This window comes from Carassius carassius, chromosome 20, assembly GCF_963082965.1.
Source record: "Carassius carassius chromosome 20, fCarCar2.1, whole genome shotgun sequence".
Classification (NCBI taxonomy): Eukaryota; Metazoa; Chordata; class Actinopteri; order Cypriniformes; family Cyprinidae; genus Carassius; species Carassius carassius.
Window position 1 is genome coordinate 14,335,474 of NC_081774.1, and position 24,434 is coordinate 14,359,907.

Consider the following 24,434-nt stretch of genomic DNA (forward strand, 5'->3'; position numbering starts at 1 on the left):
ATTTGCATGTTGTTGAACTAACTGGATGATACTAAGCCTAAGATTTACACTCTTAAAAATAAAGGTTCTTTACTGGAATCAGTGGCTCTATGAAGAAACTTGAACTTCCATGGAACCTTTCAAATGCAGAAAAAGGTTCTTTAGATTTTTTAAATGTTCTTTACAAATTGTTATTTTTGGAACTGTTCAATGAAAGGTTCTTTTGGGAACCAAAAATGGGTTTTCTATGGCATCACTGCAAAAACACCATTTTGGAACCTTTGTTTTTAAGAGTGTACACAAATTCTGAATAAAATAAAACCATTCTTCAGTATTGAATGAAATATAATTTTATTTATTTTCTCATCTGCCATTTTACTTAACAATACACTAATTATAAAAACAAGCCTTTGTGTGAGTCAATTTTTTTCAAAATAAGGTATAATTTAATGTAAGTTTTTAGCCTAAAATATTAAGTTCATCAGTCTTATGGTGCACTAACTTCTAATGAGGAGAATGGCATCCAGTTCCTCCACACAAATGTCTTTTTGTAACCATCTACATCTACATGCATGCTTTGAAATACTTTCTACGTAGGCAGCACACTAGGTTTTGGAACGGAGCTTCTCTCATTTCTGACTGTTAGAATGAAGGTCAACCCTGGGTTTAATCGTGCTGATGAAGGGGTGGATCCTGCAGGTGAAGGTTAAGGGACAAACAGTTTATTAGTAGACCAGCCACCCACCCACAGCATCTCTCCTTATCAGACCACGAGGGGTGAAATCACAAGTCTGAGCGTGCACATAACGAAAGAGCTCTCGGTTCTCTGTAGCGTGAATGAGTCATTTCCCAGCCAAATCCTTCTCCAGCTTTGGCAAGGGATGACATTTTTTGCAGGCATGGGCTCTGAGCAGACGTTTGATTATTCATGTTTGGTGATTAATGGTATGTTCATCCCAGCTTCAGCGGCGTGTCATAGTGACTGGAGCTGTGCTGGGGGAGTGGCCTCACCCGGGCATTAATTGTGGTAATGGGGAGGTTAAGGATTTGGCTGTCAGTGTAAGACCTGACAGAGCGGAGGGAGCGTCACCAGGCTGCAGCAGCTTGCTCTCTGCATATGTCCCTGTCCCTGTAGGACTGGCCTGCTGGGAATGATTCAGCACTAAGGTTTAATGATGCGAACGAGGACGAGCAGGGTGCCATTACTATTCTGACTTTAATCATAAATGATATAGTCGATTTCTAGAGCAGCAGTTATCTAATAAATATGCACATTTAAATCATTACTTCACATTTAGTCCTCATTACTTATGTATGCATTCATTCGTGCTGTGATGCTCTGTTATGTATGGATGTAGAGCACAACCCACATATATGCACATATATGATAATATATATGCTGCATATATGCGTATATATACTGCATATATGCTGCATATATGCCATATATATACTGCATATATGCATATATATGCCACATATAGGCAAAATTGAGGTGCATATATGTGCATATACAGGAAATATAGGTCTCCTGTATTGCTTCTCCATATCCACATATAAGCCCTATAGATACAAGATATGTTTTCTATATAGCTAATGGCAGGGTCTGGTCATTTTGTAGCTCATATCCCATTTTTGACTGTCATACATGATGCCTAGCTCATATTTTCTATTATCAAGGCAAAAACTAAGAATTAACTAAAATAATTATGCAAGAACTTATGTATGTGCGAACATGTGAAATTGGTATCACATGTAATTGGCATGTTATGGAATTTAACTATGGCAATATATTAACATGATATACAGAGCCGGACAGTAACGGAGTACATTTACTTGAGTACAGTACTTAAGTACAATTTTGAGGGATCTGTACTTTACTCGAGTGTCATTTTTGGGGAGTACTCATGACTTTACTCAACTACATTTGAGAGGCAAATATTGTACTCTTTACTCCGCTACATTTCTATCCATAACCGTAAGTACCCGTTACTTCTTCAGCCCCGTCCACACGGAGACGGACCCCCGATCTTTTTTTCCCTCGTCTCAAGAAATATCCACGTCCACACGAAACCGATGTAGAATACATGCCAGACCAGAATGTGGCGCTGTAATTCTGCCACAGAGATACACTTAAAACGGAGAAGAAGACATGGATTTGCTGCGCGTGGTACACAAACGAACATGGAACAATACATTTATTAATCCGTGTTAATGTTAGAGTTCAGTGTTTGTTCATGTTTTTGTTGCTGTTAGGTGATGTAGTGGTGTTTGACTAGGGGCGAGACGTGGGCTGATGACGCCATATTTTCAGCAAATGTACGGATTCGCCGTCGAGAAGAAACGCAAAAGCGGCGTTTTCAAATATTCCACTCTGGGACCCGATTTCAAAACATCGGTTTCACTCTTCCAAAACGCCAGATCTGTGTGGACGAAAACGCCTATCCGCAAAAAAATTTGTGCGCCGAGGAAAAAAAAAGAGGAAAAAATAAAAATCTCGGACACCCTATCAAACATAATTGGATAGTGCAGGAAGGAAGAGAAAGAGGAGGAGGAGGAGGCGGCGAAGGAGGAGGAGGATGATGAGGCGCGTAATGACAGACCTTCAAAGAATAATTAAGATAATTTTTTTTTTCTGTTCAGTTTTTTGTCTTAATTTTTTTCTTGTACTATTTGATTGTTCTTGTATATACATAATGTACATTTCTATATTTTGGACTTTTATTTCTGTTGCCTAGCAGGTTTTTTGTCTTATTTTTGTTCTTGTACTATTTGATTGATCTTGAGTAAATAAATAATGTACATTTCTACATTTTGGACTTTTATTTATGTTGCCTAGCAGCTATGGATTTTAATTTTACTATTATAGGTGAGCATATAGGAAAATATATACGTGCATATATGTACCTATATAGGTATATGTATGCACATATATATGTGTACATATATGTGTAAATATATGTGTGCATATATGTACATATATATGTTCATATATATGTGTGCATATATAATATAGGAAAACGGCCAATTTTATATATGTCACATATATTAAAAACATATTTCAAAACCTATATTGAAACATATTTGTCAGAGGGAAGGCAATGTAAAGACTGTTTGGCACTGCACAGCGTCTTGTTATCTTAGGAGCCATCTTTATGGTTTTGTATCTGCGTAGACCTGCATCTGCTTCTAGTTATTTACACTACGTCTGTGAATCGGTGGGCAGGGCTAAACTGGCAGCAATGTAGAAGTAAGCGTTGATCTTTTTCTGCAGAGGCGGGGCTTAGCCACACTATTACATCATAGAGTGGTACATTCCACAAACTGTCGTTTTGGCAGAAAGTTGTTTTTAGACTAACAAGAAAGTTTTGAGTTCTGAAACTTACAGGGTGATTTTATAGCACAATGACAAAAGATGAAAATATGCAGAGTAAATAAAACTGTCCCTAATGTTACACAGCATTAACTTATTATATTGTTTATTGAACTGTTGCATCACATTCACAAGATAGTTGGTTCCTTATGGTTATATTATGTTATTGGTTGTAATATATTATTGTCAAAGCAGCTAGCTGTAGCTTTTTGCTTTGCTAAACACAAATGACATTTCTTGATGAACTCAGGAGCTGGTAAAGCATTGGGGCAATGCCTTCTGATTAACTGCCATTTATAATTACATGAGGTAAACATTGAGTGAATAATTTCACTTTAGTGCACTAGTTAATTAACAGAGTCATTTTAGAGCTTCTGTCAAAAATTTATTTGCACTAATTAACCTAGAGTTGACATATGAGCCAGCGCCACATTGATTACCATATAAACTTCATTCATTTTATAGCCATTTTGTGTAACACTTTAATTACTGATTAATGCAAACATTATCAATTAGCCCCTCTCCTGTGATTTATGAAAGCCTCCTGTCATTGTATCCAATGCATTGGAGAGTTTGCCTTGCCGTTTTGTGGGCTGCTGGGCATTTCCTACTCTATGTAATGGATTTGGTTCTTTGTTTTGTGAACAAAGCTCTCAACATAGCAGCTTAGTGAGATGTGATTTAAACAAGCATTCATTTCTCAAGGTTAAACAATTATAAAAAGCAACAAAGAGACAGCAAGTGAAAACGAAGTAGCCATCTTTCAGGATTATCCCATTTTGGCCTATTCCCAATGGATCCCATTCTTCTTTGTTGACCACAATTGCCCTCTCAGGTTTACTGGTAGTGCTAGAGAGAAATGGGAAATTCTACAATAGATGTTTCCCATGGTGCCTCTTACCCAGAGATGTTTGTCCATCAAGTTGTTGTTTTTTGCAAGCATCGCATTTTCTCTCTACCGCCGCGTCTTAGTTTTTCTTTATTCTTTTCCCACCTTCCTTGTGCCCTCTATCTATCATTACCATACCATTTATTTCATACTGGATCTTTTTATTTGAATTGATTCTTTTAGTTCGACAGCCTCTGACATGGTGGTAGCGTAGAGACAGTGTTTTGTTGTCTGAGAATGAGAGAAAGAGAAAAACACAATGTTCTTCTCGCTTGCCAACATGTGTTTCAGAGCAGACTTCAGAATAGTATGTTGAATTTACTTCTGCTGCTTTTTTAAATCACATTGTTGGTACTGGTATTCTTCAGATAGAGCTGCAGGACCCAAGGGTTTAGGAAATGTAGATCTTCTTCTGTGTGGGTTCCAGGCACCTTAGGACTGCTCTAGGCAATAGCACAGCTGTCACTGATACCCCTTGATAAGGCCAATATTTTTGGGAGGATGTTATTGTCTGTATACATTAGCTGAGATCTAACGTACCTCTGCAGAAAGCATCAAAATCAGAATTTAAAAATGATTGCTTACATTTGGTGGCTGTGAAACCTTTGTTTCTTCTACGTGATTATTATTTTTATTATTTATTTTTTTCTCCTTACAAAACACTGTCATGCATCATTTTTTTAGGTTAATTTGTTTTCATTGTACGTGGCATTCGTTTTTGTGTTAATTAGTATTACTTTACTATTTTCAAAGCAGAAAAGTAGTGCATTTAACAGTGGGAGACCACAGATGTTGGCAGAAAGTTGGAGTATGTTGCATTCAGTTTGATTAATTGCAAAGAAAAAGAGTCAGAGCTTCAGAGAGGAGAATGTTTTTAAAAATGTTTATACGCCATATGAAAGAAATACACTACCAGTCAAAGGTTTTGAACAGAAAGATTTTTATGTTTTTTAAAGAAGTCTCTTCTGTTCACCAAGTTTGCATTTATTTGATACAAATACAGCAATAATGAATACAGCAAAATAGTAATTTTTTGAATATTCAAATAGAAATGCTTTCTATTTGAATATGTTTTTAAATATAATTTATTCCTGTGATAAACTTTCAGCATCATTACTCCAGTCTTCAGTCAGTGTCACATGATCCTTCAGAACTCATTCTGAAATGCTGATTTCTACTTATTGTTATTATCAATATTTAAAACTGTAGAGTACATTTTTTTTTCAGGATTTGATGAATAAAAGAGATCCAAAGATCAGCATTTATCTGAAAAGCTTTTGTAACATTATACACTACACAATTCAAAATGTTTTATAATTTATTTATAATAATATATAACATTTTTAATGTTACAAAAGATTTTCATTTCAGATAAATGCTGTTCTTCTGAACTTTCTATTCTTCAAAAAAAAAAAATTCAGCTAGGCTGTTTTCAACAATAACAATAATAAATGTGTTTGAGCAGCAAATCAGAATATTACAATGATTTCAGAAGGATCATGTGACTGGAGTAATGATACACAATCACAATGAAATCACTTTTTTTTAAGAGTAAAAATATTTCAAAATGTTAATTTGATACTTTGGATCAAATAAATGCAGGCTTGTTGAGCAAAAGAGACTTCTTTAAGAAAAACATAACAAATATTACCGTTCAAAATCTTTTGACTGATAGCGTATGCTGTTATTCACAAACATGCTATATTAATGTTACTATGTTTCTTTAGGTCAAAGCTTCTCCACGTTCACTTTTGTGTGTATATGTGCCTCTTCAGGGAATTTGGCTGGAGGGATCCTGAACTGCCGGAGGTTATCCAAATGCTGCAGCACCAGTTTCCATCGGTACAGTCCAACGCTGCCGCCTACCTCCAGCACTTGTGCTTTGGAGACAACAAGATCAAATCAGAGGTAACTCCTGAATACCAACATCACACACATTCTGCATATATAGACTATGTACTAATAAGGCCTTGAAGTGAGGATCATTATTTCAGGTTAATTTGAATTTACCTGCTGATTCAGGCTAGTTAGTGCACGATAAAGTAAAGCTAACCATATAATCACACATAATTAAGATAACAAAATATAAAGGCTTATGAACTTTTAATAAAAAGGAGGAAATGCTTTTACTCTTTATGTCACTTTGTGGAAACTTGGCAATTTTTTCAGATGCCAACAGCAACATTCATTTTTAACAATCTCATAAGAATCTATTTTGCTCACCTCAGCTGCATTTATTTGATCCGGAATGCAGAAAAAACTGTAATACTGTGTAATATTATCTTTTTTAGTTTAACATATTTTTAAAAAGTAAATTATTCCTGATAAATATCAGATACGGAGGCAGGGTGGGATCCAGCTGCTGGTGGACTTGCTGGATCACCGTATGACAGATGTGCACAGGAGCGCCTGTGGTGCACTCAGGAACCTGGTTTACGGCAAGGCCAACGACGACAACAAGATCGCCCTGAAGAACTGCGGTGGGATCCCTGCACTTGTGCGGCTCCTGCGCAAGAAAACAGACGTGGAGATCAGAGAACTGCTCACAGGTGCTCAGAACACATTAAGCACTTTTATTTATAATTCAGTTTCAGTCCTTCTCTTTTGTTCTCTGGCGTAACGGGATACTGATGAGAAGTAATTTGTTTGACCACACTGAAAGAGAAAATGCTGCAGAACTTCCTCCGCCTTCAAGTGCACCTGGTAAAAGTATACAGCTGAGTCGTACATGTGTTATTTTGATATGCATTCAAGTCAGAAGCATAAAACTAAATAAAAGAATTATATTGTGAACAATAAGCCAAATAACAGCATATAAATTCATGAAAATTATTAATTTCAGTGTATTATTTAAGATCTCAACTGAATGTTTTGTTATATAAAACAAACCTGATTTGTTCACGTTTTTGTAGCTGCACAAACCAATGGTGATTTAGCCTGCCAGAAAGGGCGGAGCTGATGTGTATATAATTCGGCTTGCAGCGCCATTTCGTCAGAATCTTCTGCTTCAGTGACGAGGACCATCTCTTCACTGACTTCACTGACAAGTCTCCCCTGCGGCCATCTGGTGCTTTCTAAAAGAGCAAATTAGAGCAAATTTCCAGCGTGCATTGTTGCAAAGTAGCCCTTGCACGAGTCAGACGGCCACAGCAAATGTGTTGCCTGCATGGGCAGTCTTCGCTTGCAGATCGCCTTCTTCACTGAAGGCAGTACTTCCGACTCCACTATCCCATTTCCTTTCTCTCCTAAGAGAACGAAAGTGCTGAGCAGCAGCTCTCTCTCCATGGGTGTGAGTGGTTTCATGTCAGCCCAGCACCCGCATGCCCCCCTCTCCCCGCTTAGCCTCATCGCACCAGTGTGCTTCACACAAGAGGATCAATGCTCCTGCATTGCAGCGAGCTGCTTGGTTTCCTTTGGTGCCTCCAAGGAAGAGATTGCCATCGATGACTCGATGTCCTTGAAGGCATCAGATGCTGAAGAATTGTGCGCTTCCGGCGAGGAGCCCGTAGCCCGCCCATCTTCCCAACCAGTAGCCAAAATCGGACACTGAGCTGATCCGTGTTCTCTCCATGGTAGTGAAGGATCTGGGTCTCGAGTGGTCGGCTCCAGAAGCCCCCGCCCATGGCCTTTTAGATGAGTGTTTCTTGCCGGGATGCTGTCAACTGCCTTCCCACTAGTGGCCCACCTCGTTCCTGCATGCAGTTCACAAAGAACTGACCAAGACCTGGTGCAGAGTCACAGTTTACATACACATCGCTCATTCCCTTATCTCAGTGAACCAAGGTTACATCTGTAACTGGAGTGTTTTCTGCTCACAGATCTGTATATAAACATTTTAGGTGTGTTATATTACATTATATTATATTATATGTATATATTGTATATATTAAGATTGGTGTTTTAAAACGTCATGCTCCCAAAGTCACAACTTGGTGCATCATCTAGAATTCAAAGATTCCCACTTGCAAATATGACTTTGCTTGGCCATTCATATACTCATACCTTATTATTACGATATTTCCACTTGAAGAGCACAATATTTCAATTATAGTATCTAGTTATATGGAAAGGGATGTTGAACCAGTGAGATTTGACAGTAGAAATTAAAAGAAAAAAAGTCAACAAACCATGTCGCGACTGATTAGGACACAGTATCTGCCGCCCATCTTTGAATGTGTGGTATTTTCATTTCCCCTCTCACCAAGTTCAGCATACAAATACATTGTATGTGACCTTTCTGTCACTATCTCTGGCTTCTATATAATTGGGCGCAATTTGTTAATCAGCTCTCCTAGAATCATCAGCTTGTTACTGTAGACCCCACTACCCATTAAATGATTCGTTAATTATCTTCTAATTGTTTAGGGCTATAATAATTAAGGATAATACCAGTGCTTTAGGGACTTGTGTATAATGAGTCTTGATGCTTTGACAGAAGACAGAGGCTTTTCTCAATCCTATAGAAATATTTGTGGTACTGAAACGATTCCTGAGAGATGTTGGAAAAATTAGGCAGCAATTTGCTTTTTTGAGGCATTTCATAAATGTCAGATGCTGAATTGTTGGGAGACACTTCAATAGAATGCTGCAGCTTCCTTGTGTTTCAGCCTAGCGAGCAAACAAAATGTCCATCAATTGAAAAATTCTTCCTGAATCCAGAGCTCAGAGAAACATTGAAAATGTTTCAAATTAAAAATAGTGAAGCTGAGTGACATGTGCTTATTACAGCTACATATCTCTGTGCTTGTACTCACTTTAGCTGCAACATTTGGAAAGAGGCGAGAAGCCATTTATGCTTTTTCAAAGACAATTAACAAGTAAATTAGAGAGTGGTTTAAATTAGGAGACAAAGTGTCCTCTCGTCAGTCCATAATAAACCCTCCTCACGCAACATCTCCGCAGACCCCAGTCGCTGAATGATTGCTGAAGCCAGAAACGGCCTGTTTTGCCTGCTGGGGCCAGAATTTGAGCTCAGAACTCTTCATTCTGCAGGTGGTTGCATAAAAACAGGAAGTCTTTGATGTTTAACAAACAAGATTGGATAGGATAAGATGAGATTAAATTGGCTGGAGCACAGAGCTGTACACCCTGCTAGCAGCACAGAGGAAGGACCTACAAAAGTGCTCCCTATACACTGCAGTGAGTCCATGAAATTAAATGTAATGAAAAAAGTTAGTAATATATATGCTGCTTGGTTATGCATTGCCAATTCTGAATGGCTGTCAATGATGAAAGATGCTTTTTAGAACCAGATGGTGTAGTTATAGCATCTAACAGTAGGGGCTAACAGGCCAATGCTAACCAGTCAAACCTAGAGCCCTTGGATTTAGCACATCATTTCTTTAGTGAGGTCCTCCATGACCTAAATGGCAGTGAGACATCCAAAAAATAGCCTATGAGCTGAATTGAGAAACATTTGTAAGGAAGATGTTTCTTACCATTACCAACTCATAAAAAGGTGATTATAGTGTCCCACATGAACGTAATGGGTGATGCCACATGGCAAACTCGCATTACTGGAGGGTACCAAACAAATGACAGGCAAGCATTCATAGACTGTTTCTCAATTTGTATGCTTCTACTATGTAATAAAAGTATGTACTTCACTGTTGTATATATACTATATACTATCCAGAGGTGGAAAGAGTACAAAAATATTCAACTCAAGTAAAAGTATCATTACATTAATGAAATTTTACTTAAGTACAAGTAAAAGTACCAGTCTAAAAATCAACTCAAGTAAAAGTAAAAAGTAGCTCATTTAAAATTTACTCAGAGTAAAAATTACTTAGTTACATTTTAACAGTGGGAGGGAGTCAAAAATGGGACAGGCCAAGGGTGTCAAACTCAGTTCCTGGAGGGCCACAGTCCTGCACAGTTTAGATTTAACCCTAATTAAACACACCTGATCCAGCTAATCTAATCATTTAGGTTTATTTGAAAACTACATGATATATGTGCTGGAGCAGTGTTAGAACTAAACTCTGCAGGGCTATGGCCCTCCAGGAACTGAGTTTGACACCCCTGGGATAGGTCTATTAATCTCAAACTAGTTGTTTTTAATTAAAGGAATCAGTTATTAAGAATAATAAAACATTTGGGCTGTTACCAGGCAAATCAGTATCAACAAACTCATATTTTAATGCAGAGGAAATGCAGAAGATTCATTGGAAGTGGCATTTAGATGTATTACACTGTTTAGTGCAGGACAAGAATGCATTTAACCTGCAGTTACAAATGCATGAATAATGTTTTGATATACAAGACATAAAATGTTGAATACTCATTTGAAATGATAAGAAATTCATTATTTAAAAAAAATCAAAAGATACTTTAAATGTGAAATTAAAATGGCCAGTATGTGTCAGCAAGTCACTGTTAATAAGTGAGTCATTGCGATTGAACCAAATCATTTAAACGGTTGATTCATTCAGGAACGAAACACTGGGTGCTTCTCAATTCATATTTGTGCATCCTCGTTTCCTTTCCTCGCTTCCTTTCCTCGTGTCTTAGCTCCACCCTTTCAGGATGCGAGGGAAGGACGCAATGAAAAGACGTGAGGATGGAGGACTTGAATCAAGTGAAATGATTTATCCTCGCTCCCTTCAGCGTTACTTCAAAGTGTCATCAGCTGTAATTAAAGGGATCTGCCCTTATGTTGTTAAAGTTTGTTAATTAAGACATTCATAATAAATATTAATAAAGCAAGATGCCCTGTTTGAAATATATGACATGCATGGTTTATTTGAAGTGAAAAGGTAAGATATAAATAAAAATTGTAACAACAGATGTGAAGGGGGAGGAGAATTTATACGTGCGTCACGTTAAGTCGATAAAATACTTCCGCATAGGATACACCTGTGTATCCTCGCTCATCTCTCCTCATGAAGCCTCCTCCCTCCTCGATCCTCGTCTCCTCGTGGTGCAATTAGAGAATTGAGATGTCCTTCAAGATGGCTGTGTTCGATCGGTTTCCGGGTCATAGGATGGAGGACGGAGGAGCGAGGAGACGAGTAGGGATATTGAGAAGCACCCACTGTCACGTTGCTCAGAGATGCAAAACTGTGATTTGGTGGCTGTGTTTGGAATAATTTTCTGTTGTAGAAATAGAGCTAAAAAGGCAATATGGTGTCTAAAACGCAAGTCTCTTAATTAACTTGTTTACTGAACTGATATATGTATGTATGTATGTATGTATATATTCATGATGATTTTTGGAGGAAAAGACGGCATTCTTTGTGTGATTTTGATTTAATATATGAAATTATATAAATATGTGAATTTTCTGCCCCTATATCTTCAATTTTGTGATCATTCTAAATGCATTTTAGGAGACTGAATCACACAGTGAAAGAACGCACTATAAATGCGCGCGCACATCATTAAAACAAAAAATATGATATTATCGCAGACGATATATATATAGCACACTCCTCACCACTGTCTTTTTGGCTAATTTGTGCAAAACATCTTGCTAAAATGTCAAAGCTTCATTTTAACCACCAATGCAACGATTCAATTATTTAGCTTACCTCTACATTTTGCGAAGGGTTGATGTCTTGTCGAGATTTTATAAGCTGCTAGTTTGGTCTTCCTAGGCAAGTACAGCTTACACTGCATAATAGAGCATACATATGGCCAGGGGTTCACTTCATTTCCTTCGAGTTCAACTTCAGAATATGACGGGATTTCGTTTTCAGCGGTGTCTGCACCACTAACGCCTGTTTTGACCGTCTGCATCTTTCTTGTGATTTTAGCGCCAGTTTGCCCTCCTGCCCATTATTTACTGCTGTAGTTTCCAGGGAGAGATTTTTTTTTTTTTTTTACTCAGTAATTAATGTGTTTTAAAATGTAGCGAAGTACAATACTTTAAACAAAATATACTTAAGTAAAAGTAAAATTACAGATTTAAAAAATTACTTTAAAAAGTATTAGTACACAAAAAAGCTACTCAATTACAGTAACGCGAGTAAATGTAATTCGTTACTTTCCACCTCTGATACTATCACTATAGTATATACTTTTGAATACGTAACAACAACAACAGATACATTTGCACTATCATCACCTTTTATACAGTAATGAGTAGCATTTGATACATTTTGAGCTTGCTTGTGTTCTAGCATCTAGATAAATGTGTAAGTACTGTGGCAGCTTCAAACTTGTTTTTCTGGACATATTGAACTGAAAACAAACTCCTCTTTTTGGACAAAAAAAATGAAATATGGATTTACTCTGCCATTTGGGATACTATTTTTAGGATTTTGGTTTCACTGGTCTAAATTTTGTGCACTATTTTGGGAAGCTTTTTGTTATAACACAGGAGTGAACATTTTAGAACAAACATGCAGTACCAAAAATTTAGGGTCAGATTTTGATGTTTTTGAAAGTCTCTTGTTTGATCAAAATACAGTAAGAAATGTAATATTATTAAATAATATCACATGATCATTCTAGAAATCATTTTAATATGCTGATTTGGTGCTCAAGAAACATTTTTTATTATAATGAATATTAAAAATAGCTGTTCTGCATAATATTTTTGTGGATGATATGGTGTGTGTATATTTTTTTTTAGACGAAGTTCAAAAGAGCAGCAATTATTTAAAATGTTGTTTTAAACATTTATAATCTTGTAAAAGTCATTATACATTTTAAATATACATTATAAAAGTCTATATTTATATATTTATATATGGAGGTAGGGGTACATTTAATCCATTATTGCTGAATGAAAAAAAAAATATAAAAAAAAAAATTATATATATATATATAATATATATATATATATATATATATATATATATATATATATATATATATATATATATATATATATATATATATATATATATATATATATATATATATATATATATATATATATATATATATATATATATATATATATATATATATATATTCTACTTTTGACATACTGCTGTAATCATACTACTGTATAATATGGGATGCACCATACTATTTAGGACTGTAAGTCTGTGATATTTAACAAACAAGATAACATGCAATTAGCTGGGACAGAGCTTTATACTCTGCTAGCAGCAGGGAGGAGGAACATGCAAAAACGCTCCCTTGTTCACTGCATCAGAGCTGTAGGGGTCTCATGAAATATATGAAATATTTATAACGTACTACTTTTAATAATATTCTAAATGAGCTACAGTTCAGCTGCATGCTACTTTCTAGCAGTTCACAGTTCATTCTTGATTGCGATGTGGCTTGGATCACACCCTCAAACGTTCATACTAAGAGCTGATGAGGACACACTAGTGAAACTTTTGAAAGTGTTTCATTTGAGGGGTCTTGACCAAGACCTCATGCAATATTCAAAAGAATGTTTGTAGCCTGCCGTAATCAGTGTTTTTAATTATATCTTTTTCTGCACAACAAAAACTCAAGGTTAAGAAGAGAAATTGTAGTCTATAAATACAGTGTGTGTATTCTCCACTGGATCAGACATTTTTTGGTTCATAGCTGATGTTCTTGTGTACAGGTGTGCTGTGGAACTTGTCCTCGTGCGATGCTCTGAAGATGCCCATAATTCAGGACGCTCTGGCAGTGCTGACCAACACAGTCATTATTCCTCACTCGGGCTGGGACACCTTGCCCCTCCAGGACGACCGCAAGCTGCACCTGCATTCCTCACAGGTGCTCCGCAATGCTACCGGGTGCCTCAGGTACAGTTCCTAATTAATGTCAATCCAAGTTTTAATTCAACATCTATTGTCTTTCATTGTTCATACATATTTATGTACAGGCAAAGCATCACTTTGAAGGACCTGTTTTTGCTCTTAAGAAGCTTAATCTTCACCTAGAAGCAATCATTGTTTTATTAGGTGATTATTCAAGTAAGAATTATGCAAATATTATGTTAATGCCTGAGCGTTTCTGTCTTTCAAAGCGACATGATATGATGAATTTGTTTGCCTTCAGAAATGTCAGCGTATATTGGGGTCTCGGAGGCTTTTGCAGGAGCCCTTCACTGATAACTTAAGTTAATTGATTTGAATAAATAGATTCAGTTGCAGTTGATGAATTTGGCCAGTATAAGAATTTGTGCATAAAACCATTTTGTGATAGAGCTCATTCTGCCACTTTAGTAGGATTATATTCTGCCCAGTATTGGTGGGATTCAACAATAGGATTCTGTAGCTCTGGAATAGTGTTAGGCAATGTGATTGTGGACCTGGTGGCATGCCAAAGCCTTCCCCTTGCAAAAATCTCCTTTGGACTCCAAAGCAATTATGTTGCCAGTTCCTTTAGCTACTCCATTCATTATCATATATTAAAGAAATTAATATGAAGGCAAGGATGCATTAAACTGATGTCTTCACTGAAAGTGACAGTAAATACATTTATATTACTACAAAAGATTTCCATTTTAAATAAATGCTGTTCTTTTGAAATTAATATTAATCAAAGAATCCTAAATTAAAACAATCATGTTTTTTTTTTTACAAAAATAGTAAATCAGCACAATTGTTTTGAACATCAATAATAATTAGAAATGTTTCTTGAGCATCAAATCAACATCAGAATGCTTTCTGAAGGATCATGTGATACTGAAGACTGGAGTAATGGCTACTGAAAAAACATCTTTCCCATCCCATGAATAAATTATATATCAAAATGCACGTGCTTTACAGAAACAGAATGATATATATATATATATATATATATATATATATATATATATATATATATACAGGTCCTTCTCAAAAAATTAGCATATTGTGATAAAGTTCATTATTTTCCATAATGTAATGATAAAAATTAAACTTTCATATATTTTAGATTCATTGCACACCAACTGAAATATTTCAGGTCTTTTATTTTTTTAATACTGATGATTTTGGCATACAGCTCATGAAAACCCAAAATTCCTATCTCAAAAAATTAGCATATCATGAAAAGGTTCTCTAAACAAGCTATTAACCTAATCATCTGAATCAACTAATTAACTCTAAACACCTGCAAAAGATTCCTGAGGCTTTTAAAAACTCCCAGCCTGGTTCATTACTCAAAACCGCAATCATGGGTAAGACTGCCGACCTGACTGCTGACCAGAAGGCCATCATTGACACCCTCAAGCGAGAGGGTAAGACACAGAAAGAAATTTCTGAATGAATAGGCTGTTCCCAGAGTGCTGTATCAAGGCACCTCAGTGGGAAGTCTGTGGGAAGGAAAAAGTGTGGCAAAAAATGCTGCACAACGAGAAGAGGTGACCGGACCCTGAGGAAGATTGTGGAGAAGGACCGATTCCAGACCTTGGGGGACCTGCGGAAGCAGTGGACTGAGTCTGGAGTAGAAACATCCAGAGCCACCGTGCACAGGCGTGTGCAGGAAATGGGCTACAGGTGCCGCATTCCCCAGGTCAAGCCACTTTTGAACCAGAAACAGCGGCAGAAGCGCCTGACATTCGGAAATCAAGGTGCCAGAGTCTGGAGGAAGACTGGGGAGAAGGAAATGCCAAAATACCTGAAGTCCAGTGTCAAGTACCCACAGTCATTGATGGTCTGGGGTGCCATGTCAGCTGCTGGTGTTGGTCCACTGTGTTTTATCAAGGGCAGGGTCAATGCAGCTAGCTATCAGGAGATTTTGGAGCACTTTTCATTGCCTCCATGCCACGCCGCATTGAAGCAGTCATTTCAGGGGGGAAAAGAATGGTAATATTATTATATTTCAATATATTTTGTCCTAAAATTTGTCAAAAATATAAAAATGTTGTATAATAACTTTTATGTATCACAGATCTAAACATTTCAAATCTAAGAGTATGGCTTGATTATTTTATCTTAATGTTAAATGGTTAACTTGCACATATTCTAAACAACAAAATAAACTTTTGATTAAGTAATAATCAAAAGTTAAACAACTTAAAATATTGCCATAACTTGACCAACTTTTTGATGAGGCATTAAAACGCCTATAGTTTAGAGTCCAATGGTTTGAATGAGATTGGATTTGGCAGGACACAGGCATGGGAGAACCTTTGGCATAGTATCAGATGTTTATGTATCTGGGTTGTCCACTATGTGCTGTCTAAAAAGCCTCTCTAATACATTTGACTGCTGTATCTTGTGGCTTTGTAATTTGACGAATGACGAATGTTGATGCATCATGCAAAAGTGATGATCACATTATTTGCACATGTTTAGGCTTTTCAGTTTAATGCTTTGATATTGTTAATTTTAAAATCATATTTTCCAGTTTCTAGTTTTTGCTGACTAGATGGAAAGGTGTATTTTGGAGCTATTACAAGCTCAATCAAAACATCAAAAAATCTGCAGGTACTTCAGAGCTCAGGAACTTTTTGCTGCAAAACTCATTTTGATATTAACAGAACTTTACATTTATAGCACATACTACATGCATATACCATCCTCTCTCCTCCTGCACATCAGCTTTCAGGTTTGAAGCAGCAGGATTGTAGAAAGTGCTGAGTCACTCTTGGATGGCTGGACTAAGCTCCCTACGCCCAGCGTGATAATTAATCCTCTTCATGGATGGCTGAGGAACTAGAAGTCTGATTGAATATTTAATGGTTGGACACAGTTGCCACACCACCTGCAGCTGCCTGAGACACACAGGTCTCTTAGAAGCTTCTTGGAGAGTGCGAGAGAGAGAGACGACAGGATGCGGTCTTTGATTTCTCACAGGCACCTTCGAATAAGGCCCTGCTCAGATCAGATTTCCCGATTCAGGTCTCCCGAGGCTCCAGCTCTTGGGATGCTAAGCTTGTTGCTTTGAGGCATGGTGCTGGTGATTCATAAAGCTGATGCTTGGAATTTTTCTACGTTAAAAACTTCTTTAAAAATGTATAAAAATCTGCTGTCCAAACATTGCTCTGTTTGAAAAGAACTTGGGGGAAAAGTGAGTTACTACACATTTCCATGAAAAGCTTATTGATGTTGAAGACCATCTGCCCTTTGGTTGGTTGAGTATTGATTTAGAAGCTTAGAACTGCCAAAACATAATCAATCGAGTCAATAATAAAACATGCGTGACATTGTGTGAATGTGTTCTCTACAGGAATGTGAGCTCAGCCGGAGAAGAGGCCCGCCGCAGGATGAGAGAGTGTGAGGGACTGACTGATGCGCTGCTCTACGTCATCCAGACAGCCCTGGGCACCAGTGAGATCGACAGCAAGGTTTGACCTTTCCCTCCTCTGCCATTTGTACCAAAGTATATGCATTCAGCAGAGCACTTCCGAGATTTCTAGCAGGTTTAGTTGTGCAGGTTTTACTCCCCAACCATTTGGAGCACTTCTCCACGAAATTGAACACACAATGCAAAATGGGCAAAAAAACCCAGTCTAGACCAGATTAGTCTAAGACCGCACGCCCACTAACCACCCACCCACAGTCCGTTCGCTCACACTCTGATGAATACTGCACATAACACTATTGTTAGCCAACTATGGACACAACTTGCCAACATAGTTCAGTGATTCAGTGTTTCCCAAAACCATAGTTCCAACAAACATTTGCACTCTACATTATAAACTGTAGTTGTGTGGCTGAAACTATCTGCGGTTAGAAGCAGAGTTTCTTGTTTGCATGGCTTAAATTCATCATGCTCTTGAGAGAACTAAGCATGCTATCAGGTAGTACATCTTTTAGTTTGGGAAAGAATGTGCTGTTTTTGAAGAGTGCACATGTGAATGTGCTCTGGTACTCCGGAGGAGCATGACATAAGAGGGAAGTTGTGATCGAATGAAGTGAAACAATGGGGTGCGAAGGTAGTGAACTATAGCCTTCAGATGCTGTTTGTTAATTACAGCAATAATCTGACATTAATTCAATATCAAACCGATTAAATAACAGCGAGAAATTGTTACTCCAGCACCGGTGCGTCAGCGTCATTACAACAGTTCTATATTATTAAACCAAAATGATTTGAACTTAATAATTAAAACAAACTATAGTTGATTTCTAAACAGTACACACTGATCAGTGGGAATTTCATGCTAATTTGAGCTTCACTGGTGAAGCAGGTTTACATGCAGAAATAGCTGTTTTCAGCTGAACACAAAATAAAATAATATTTTATTATTACAATGTTGGAGGCATTGACTTCCATAGTCAACCGTGTGGTTACCAGCATTCTTCAAATTATGTTCATTTGTGTTCAACAGAAGAAATCCCTAGCATTTCTCAACTAAATCTAGATAAAACCATCTTGGATGCTTCTAAACTGGTCCAGTATTTTATCTTTCAAGCAGGGACATAGATGTTGTATAAGACAGACAGTTAAGTTTTTTTTTTTTTTTGACTCCTCTAATTGCTTTACCACCAACAATGTTGTAAAAAAAAACAACAATAACTGCGTTCGCTTTTAAGCAAACTTTATGGTAATTATGCAGATCAAGTCATGCAGTGACAAACCTCTCTATATTGAATTTTTGTTTGATTTTCTAGAGGTCTCTGTTACTGGCATAATACTTTGTGAGAACAAGTTTGAATGAGGGGGAATAAAGAGCGTCACACTTTAATCCCTCTGAAAGCATTTACAAGATCAAAGTCGTCCTCTTTGTTTTTCCTGCCTCACTGCTCATCACAATAGGATTAGTTCTCCAGCTCTCCACTGGAGTCCGTCCAGAGGACTAATCTAACAAGAGACTATTAAGAGTTCAGAGCACAATAATGCATAGCCTTCCCAAAGAGGACAGATTGTCTCGCAAATACAAAAAGACATTTAGATATTTGCTGTGTCAAATAAAGTCAAACTGGAGGTGTGTTACGGTGTGTTTCCATGTTTTGCAATTTTTGTAATCTGACAACGTGTTTTCCCTCCAATCTTTGCGCATCAAACGCGCCCCCTTCTAGACTATCGAGAACTGCGTGTGCATCCTGCGGAACCTGTCCTACAGGTTGGCGGCAGAGACGTCTCAGGGGCAGCAGATGGGATCGGAGGAGCTGGATGGGGTTCTGTGCACCGATGCCAGCGGGAAGGATGCGGAGAGCTCCGGCTGCTGGGGCAAGAAGAAAAAGAAAAAGAAGAGCCACGATCAGGTGGGCTGGGGGTTTTTATCCCTGCAGCTGCTGGCAATTAGAATCACTTAGCAGCATTCGGGTGCGGGTCGCCTGCGTCGACACTCGTCCTCCTCCAGTGAATAATTACGTATTTTCCAGGCTGATTTCATTTAGTTTCTGAAAACAGATGAAGATAAGGGCATCGGGAGTGTTTGTTTAGCATTTGCATGGCATGAATAGCGAGGTAAAAGGTGGCATTACTTTGCATTGTGGCTTTTAAATAACTAAATTGTCTGTGAGTCATCTGTTCCTTTAACAACGATGCAAATGCACATCTGGTTGTGCGACGGTTGAGTTTGCCCTGTCTATTTAATTACCCTGTATCCTAAACAACCAGTGAGCTTTATCTTCAAATATTTCAATACGCAGCAAAAAAGTACCATGTTATTTCCAATAAATACTATGGGATTCTTCAAATTACTTCGGAGTGCCATGTAAATACTACTGTATATGAATAATCATTCCGTACTATGGTATGATAATCAGTGCAAGAGCCACATTGGGTTGTTGTGCTCTAGCAGGCAATATGAGTTCTAGTCTGGCTCATGACATTGCTTAGTCCTGTTTCCCCCTCTTCTCACATCATTTCCTGATGGCTCTGTACTGTGCTTATTTTAAAAATGGGCAAAAATAAAATAGCATCTGGCACTTTCAATGAATAGGGTACAATTTGGTGTCCCATTACACTTTGGCACAAATCCCATGTTTTTTTATGTAAAACCCCCTCCGTCCTTGTTAAATCGTGATTTTCGGCCTGTCCCATCGCCACCGTATCTAGCAATTTAAACCACAGACAGTGTCTTTATTAAAAATTAAACAATAGTGTTATCATTTTTGCTGATATTTAGTTCATTGTTGTAAAATCCGAACAAGAACCATTTTTTCCCAAAAGAAATGTATTTGGCAAAGATGCATTAAATTGATCAAAAGTGACAGTTGAGACATTTATGTCACAAAAGATTTCTATTTTAAATAACTGCTGTTCTTTTGAACTATTCATCAGTCATTTTAGGCAAAACAACTGTTTTCAACAGTGAAAATGAAATGTTTTTGAGCACCAAATCAGCATATTAGAATGACTTCTGAAGGATCATGTGACACTGAGTACTGAAGTAATGGTTGCTGTAAACTTCTAGAAACACTGTTTCCTATTTTTGGTGATTATTTCCCTTTTATATGTTTTGTCCGTGCTACTTTGGTTATTGTTTTTACGTATTGTTTTATTGCTAGAAAGAAATCACAGAAATCAGGGTAAAGTATCACATATATTGCTAACAAGGTTTCAAAGCCACAAAGAAAATTAATAAAAAATTTACTAAATCAAGGCTGATGATCTATATTTAATAAAGGTTGAGCACCTCCTTTCTTTGTCTATTCTGTTTTTTTTTTTCAGGCCCTGTTTTGTAACCTTGTGGAATGTATCCGTGTATGAGTCTTTTTCTTGATAGTAACACTGTAATAACGCTCACTCTTTCTCTGCTTTCAGTGGGATGGTGTCGGGCCTTTCCCAGACTCTAGTGACCCTCCGAAGGGACTGCAGATGCTGTGGCACCCGTCCATAGTAAAACCATACCTCACTCTACTGTCTGAGTGCTCGAACCCGGACACACTGGAGGGAGCGGCTGGGGCTCTACAGAACCTGGCAGCGGGTAGCTGGAAGGTAGGCCCCAACTTAAAACCTGTGAGTAACCCTGCACCCAAAGAGCCACGAACCAAACAAACTGGCTCTGGCACCCATCACCATTATGACTGACACTAATACACATTCATACCTCAGTTTTGTCTGTCAAGGTCATGGAGTTCTACAAACAGCAAACACATGTCTTAACACAAATTTGGAGAACATAGTGAACTTTATACTGAGAACACAGTCTCTTTCAAATGAACACAGCCAGTGTAAAAAAGCTGATGGCTTCAAACTCGCATCTTCAAATGGATACAATGTAGAGAGCTGAATTCTCACTCAAAGTCTTGAAAGTGTAAACAGTGACTTGGATATTCTGTCAAATTTTGCAATTTTGCACTTCAAAAAATCTTCTGTTGTCATTTCCTCCTCAAAAAAGTGAAACAAACAACAGTGCAATGAACTAAATTCACATTTCATGCAATGTTGATACCAAAACCTCATTCCAGTGCCCCTGTTTCTGTTCAGCTGATGTGATGATAATCATTTTGCGGCACCCTTTTGTCTGTTTCATGTGCCTGTAGTGGTCGGTGTACATCCGTGCGGCAGTTCGGAAAGAGAAAGGACTGCCCATTCTGGTGGAGTTGCTGAGAATAGACAATGACCGGGTGGTTTGCGCCGTGGCCACTGCTCTCCGAAACATGGCCCTTGATGTGAGAAACAAGGAGCTCATAGGTAGGTTTGGGACATGGAAGTGTGTTTGCCTCAAGCTAACATTTTCTCTTTGACTCCAGCAGAGCCGAATGCCGCAGAGGTACGTGTACCTTTAAATTACATGTAAACCGGAGGCCTTTCAAAATCTGTTTCCTTTTGTGTGTGAGTGTGTATATTTGTGATGTGTGTATCAGCGAGGGCATCTGTGTAGCATTTCTAGTCAGGTATTGCAGTGAGGCGAGGTGCCATTGTTTGAAAGGCTGCTCACGACACTAACAGACTATTGATCTTTTTAATAGTTTGTGTATTCTGATGGGCCCCCTTGTCTCCCTGGCAACCGCTCGCACTCTTTCAGTCTGGTCTTGGCCCTGTGTGAGTTCGAAGGCGTGTGAATTTCTTTTGGAATATAGGGCAAAAGGACCGGCATAAAACTCTACGAATGTCGAGACGGCAGTAGCACCATTGGAATACTGATGCTACAGGCTCATTTCAGATAGAGCTGTTCAAATGTCCTTTATTATTTAAGGAAATCAGCGATGAATCGGGCAAGGCTTCAAGTGTTCATGGGAACCTTTCTTTCATGTAACTTCAATGCATACCGGTTTTGTAGCACGGATCATTGCAGATAGAATTAGCTCCCTGGTGGGAATGGGTCTTTTGCGGTCACGTTAAGTGTAATAGAGCTGCTGGGTAGTGATGTGGGTGTATCGGACGCTTTGGCATTTACAGTTGCAGCCTTGAGGTTCAGTGCCTTTAAAGAGCTCTGCATGCCGACGGTACAATCCAAATCCAAATCTCTGAAAAGCTTGTCACCCCTCCTCTCTGACTTTTCTTCTTCGTTCATCTGATTCACGCAACCCATAGGCAAGTATGCCATGAGGGATCTGGTCCACCGTCTACCGGGGGGCAACAATAACAACAGTACTGGCACCGGGGTTGCCAGCAAGAGCATGTCCGATGACACCATCACGGCGATCTGCTGCGCTCTGCATGAAGTCATCACCAAGAACATGGAGAACACCAAGGCTCTTCGTGACGCCGGCGGCATTGAGAAACTCATCGGCATTGCCCGCAGCAAAGGAGACAAGTTAGTATCTTATTATTCTGTAACATGATCACATTAGACATTAGAGTGTGTAGACAAAACCCCATTTTAACCCTGTTATGTCCCGAAGAATTAGGCATATTTAAATGGAAAGGAAAGTAGTTTGTAAAGGACATGCTGGATCTTCCATACATTACCTCTCCTGTACTGTATTATGAAAAAGGAAAAACTACTTTGATAACGGGTATTTTTATGGTTGACACACTGCTGTTTAGGTAGTAAGTGGTAAGATACATTTTTTTTAAAGAAATTAATACTTTTTTAAAGCGTTAAAGTGTTAAAAACGGAAAGTAAAGTCATTTATAATGTTACAGAAGATTTCTTTTGAACCATCTGTTCGTCAAAGAATCCTGAAAACATGTAATATGGTTTCCCCAGAAATATTAGAATGATTTCTGAGAGATCATGTGACGCATAAGATTCCGCTTTGCCACCACAGGAATAAATGACAATATATTAAAATAGAAAACAGTTATTTAAAATGATAGTAATACTTCACAATATTATAGTTTACTGTATTTTTGATCAAATAAATGCAGCCATGGTGAAGCTTAAAAGACATTTTGGAACTTTTGAATGCTAGAGTAATATAAAACTCATTGCCACAGCATTTACTGTAGATGTTGTGATATTTATGGTTCCCGTTAGAGCTTATCTTCTGTTAGAATTAATCACCTTTAGAGAAATCTGTGAACAAATTGAGCTGAACTAAAATTAATTTTTCTTCCACATCTACCAACACTTTGTTTATATAGCTGAGAAAGTACTTTCTATAAAGTTTCTGTATTGTACCACAGGGTTTTATTTAGTTTGCACTCTTTGCAAAAAAAGATGAAGCAATCCATTATATTAACAGCCCAGAAATGGATTAGAAACTGAAAATTCACTCAAACTGCTTATATAATTGCAGATAGAGCTATGAGTTGTATTCATTTCCTCTTTTATGTTTCCCTACAGACACACACCGAAGGTGGTGAAGGCGGCGTCTCAAGTCCTCAACAGCATGTGGCAGTACAGAGATTTGCGTAGCCTCTATAAAAAGGTAATACATTCAGAAGACCTTGCTGTTCTCACATCTATTACATTTGCAGCTATATACTTTGAAATGGGCATCAATGCAGTTAGAGGCTTTTTGCTGCCAAGTGGTGCAGCTACAGTATCTACCAGCAGGTGCTAAGTGGCCATCCTGACCCTTTGGTTTATCTGATCCAAGTTTTTTAAAGGAATTCAGTTTCAAATGCATGAAAATCTGTTTTGTTTTATAACCAAATGGTTTTAATGAGTGAAGATTCAGGATGAACAGATGATCATGCTCCTCTTATTTTTATGGCAGGACGGCTATTCTCAGTATCACTTCATTGGCTCTTCATCTACAATTGAAAGAGACAGACAACGACCGTATTCCTCCTCTCGCACTCCATCTATCTCTCCTGTGCGGACCTCACCCAATAATCGATCAGGTGAGAGTATGTATTGACAACAAGTGATATCACTGATATCATATTTGCATCATCCATATCTTTATCTCCTTGTCAGGAGTAGATTGGAGGAATAAAAAAAAGTACTTGAAAGGATCAAAACTTCTTGTTTTCAAAATAAAGTAGTCAGACATTTGTCAGAGAGTGCAATAATTAAAGCATCTAAAACAAGTTGACCTCATTTATCAACTAGTCAGTTTGGGGAGAATTTGTCAT

General features: G+C 37.8%; 1 protein-coding gene across 6 annotated transcripts in view; it reads left to right on the forward strand.

Annotated features, from left to right (window-relative positions):
• The window catches only part of LOC132096423 (catenin delta-2-like), an 88,175-nt gene that overhangs the window by 57,794 nt on the left and 5,947 nt on the right, over positions 1-24,434 (forward strand). For 4 of the 6 annotated variants that reach the window (XM_059501761.1, XM_059501763.1, XM_059501766.1 and 1 more), the window contains 10 exons: positions 6,017-6,149; positions 6,577-6,790; positions 13,756-13,939; positions 17,295-17,412; positions 19,091-19,276; positions 20,784-20,978; positions 21,506-21,656; positions 22,500-22,722; positions 23,698-23,782; positions 24,074-24,200. In XM_059501761.1, coding sequence (XP_059357744.1) covers positions 6,017-6,149; positions 6,577-6,790; positions 13,756-13,939; positions 17,295-17,412; positions 19,091-19,276; positions 20,784-20,978; positions 21,506-21,656; positions 22,500-22,722; positions 23,698-23,782; positions 24,074-24,200 — 1,616 coding nt within the window. The remainder of the gene's footprint in view (positions 1-6,016; positions 6,150-6,576; positions 6,791-13,755; positions 13,940-17,294; positions 17,413-19,090; positions 19,277-20,783; positions 20,979-21,505; positions 21,657-22,499; positions 22,723-23,697; positions 23,783-24,073; positions 24,201-24,434) is intronic. The other 2 variants (XM_059501762.1, XM_059501764.1) reach the window with 1 other exon arrangement.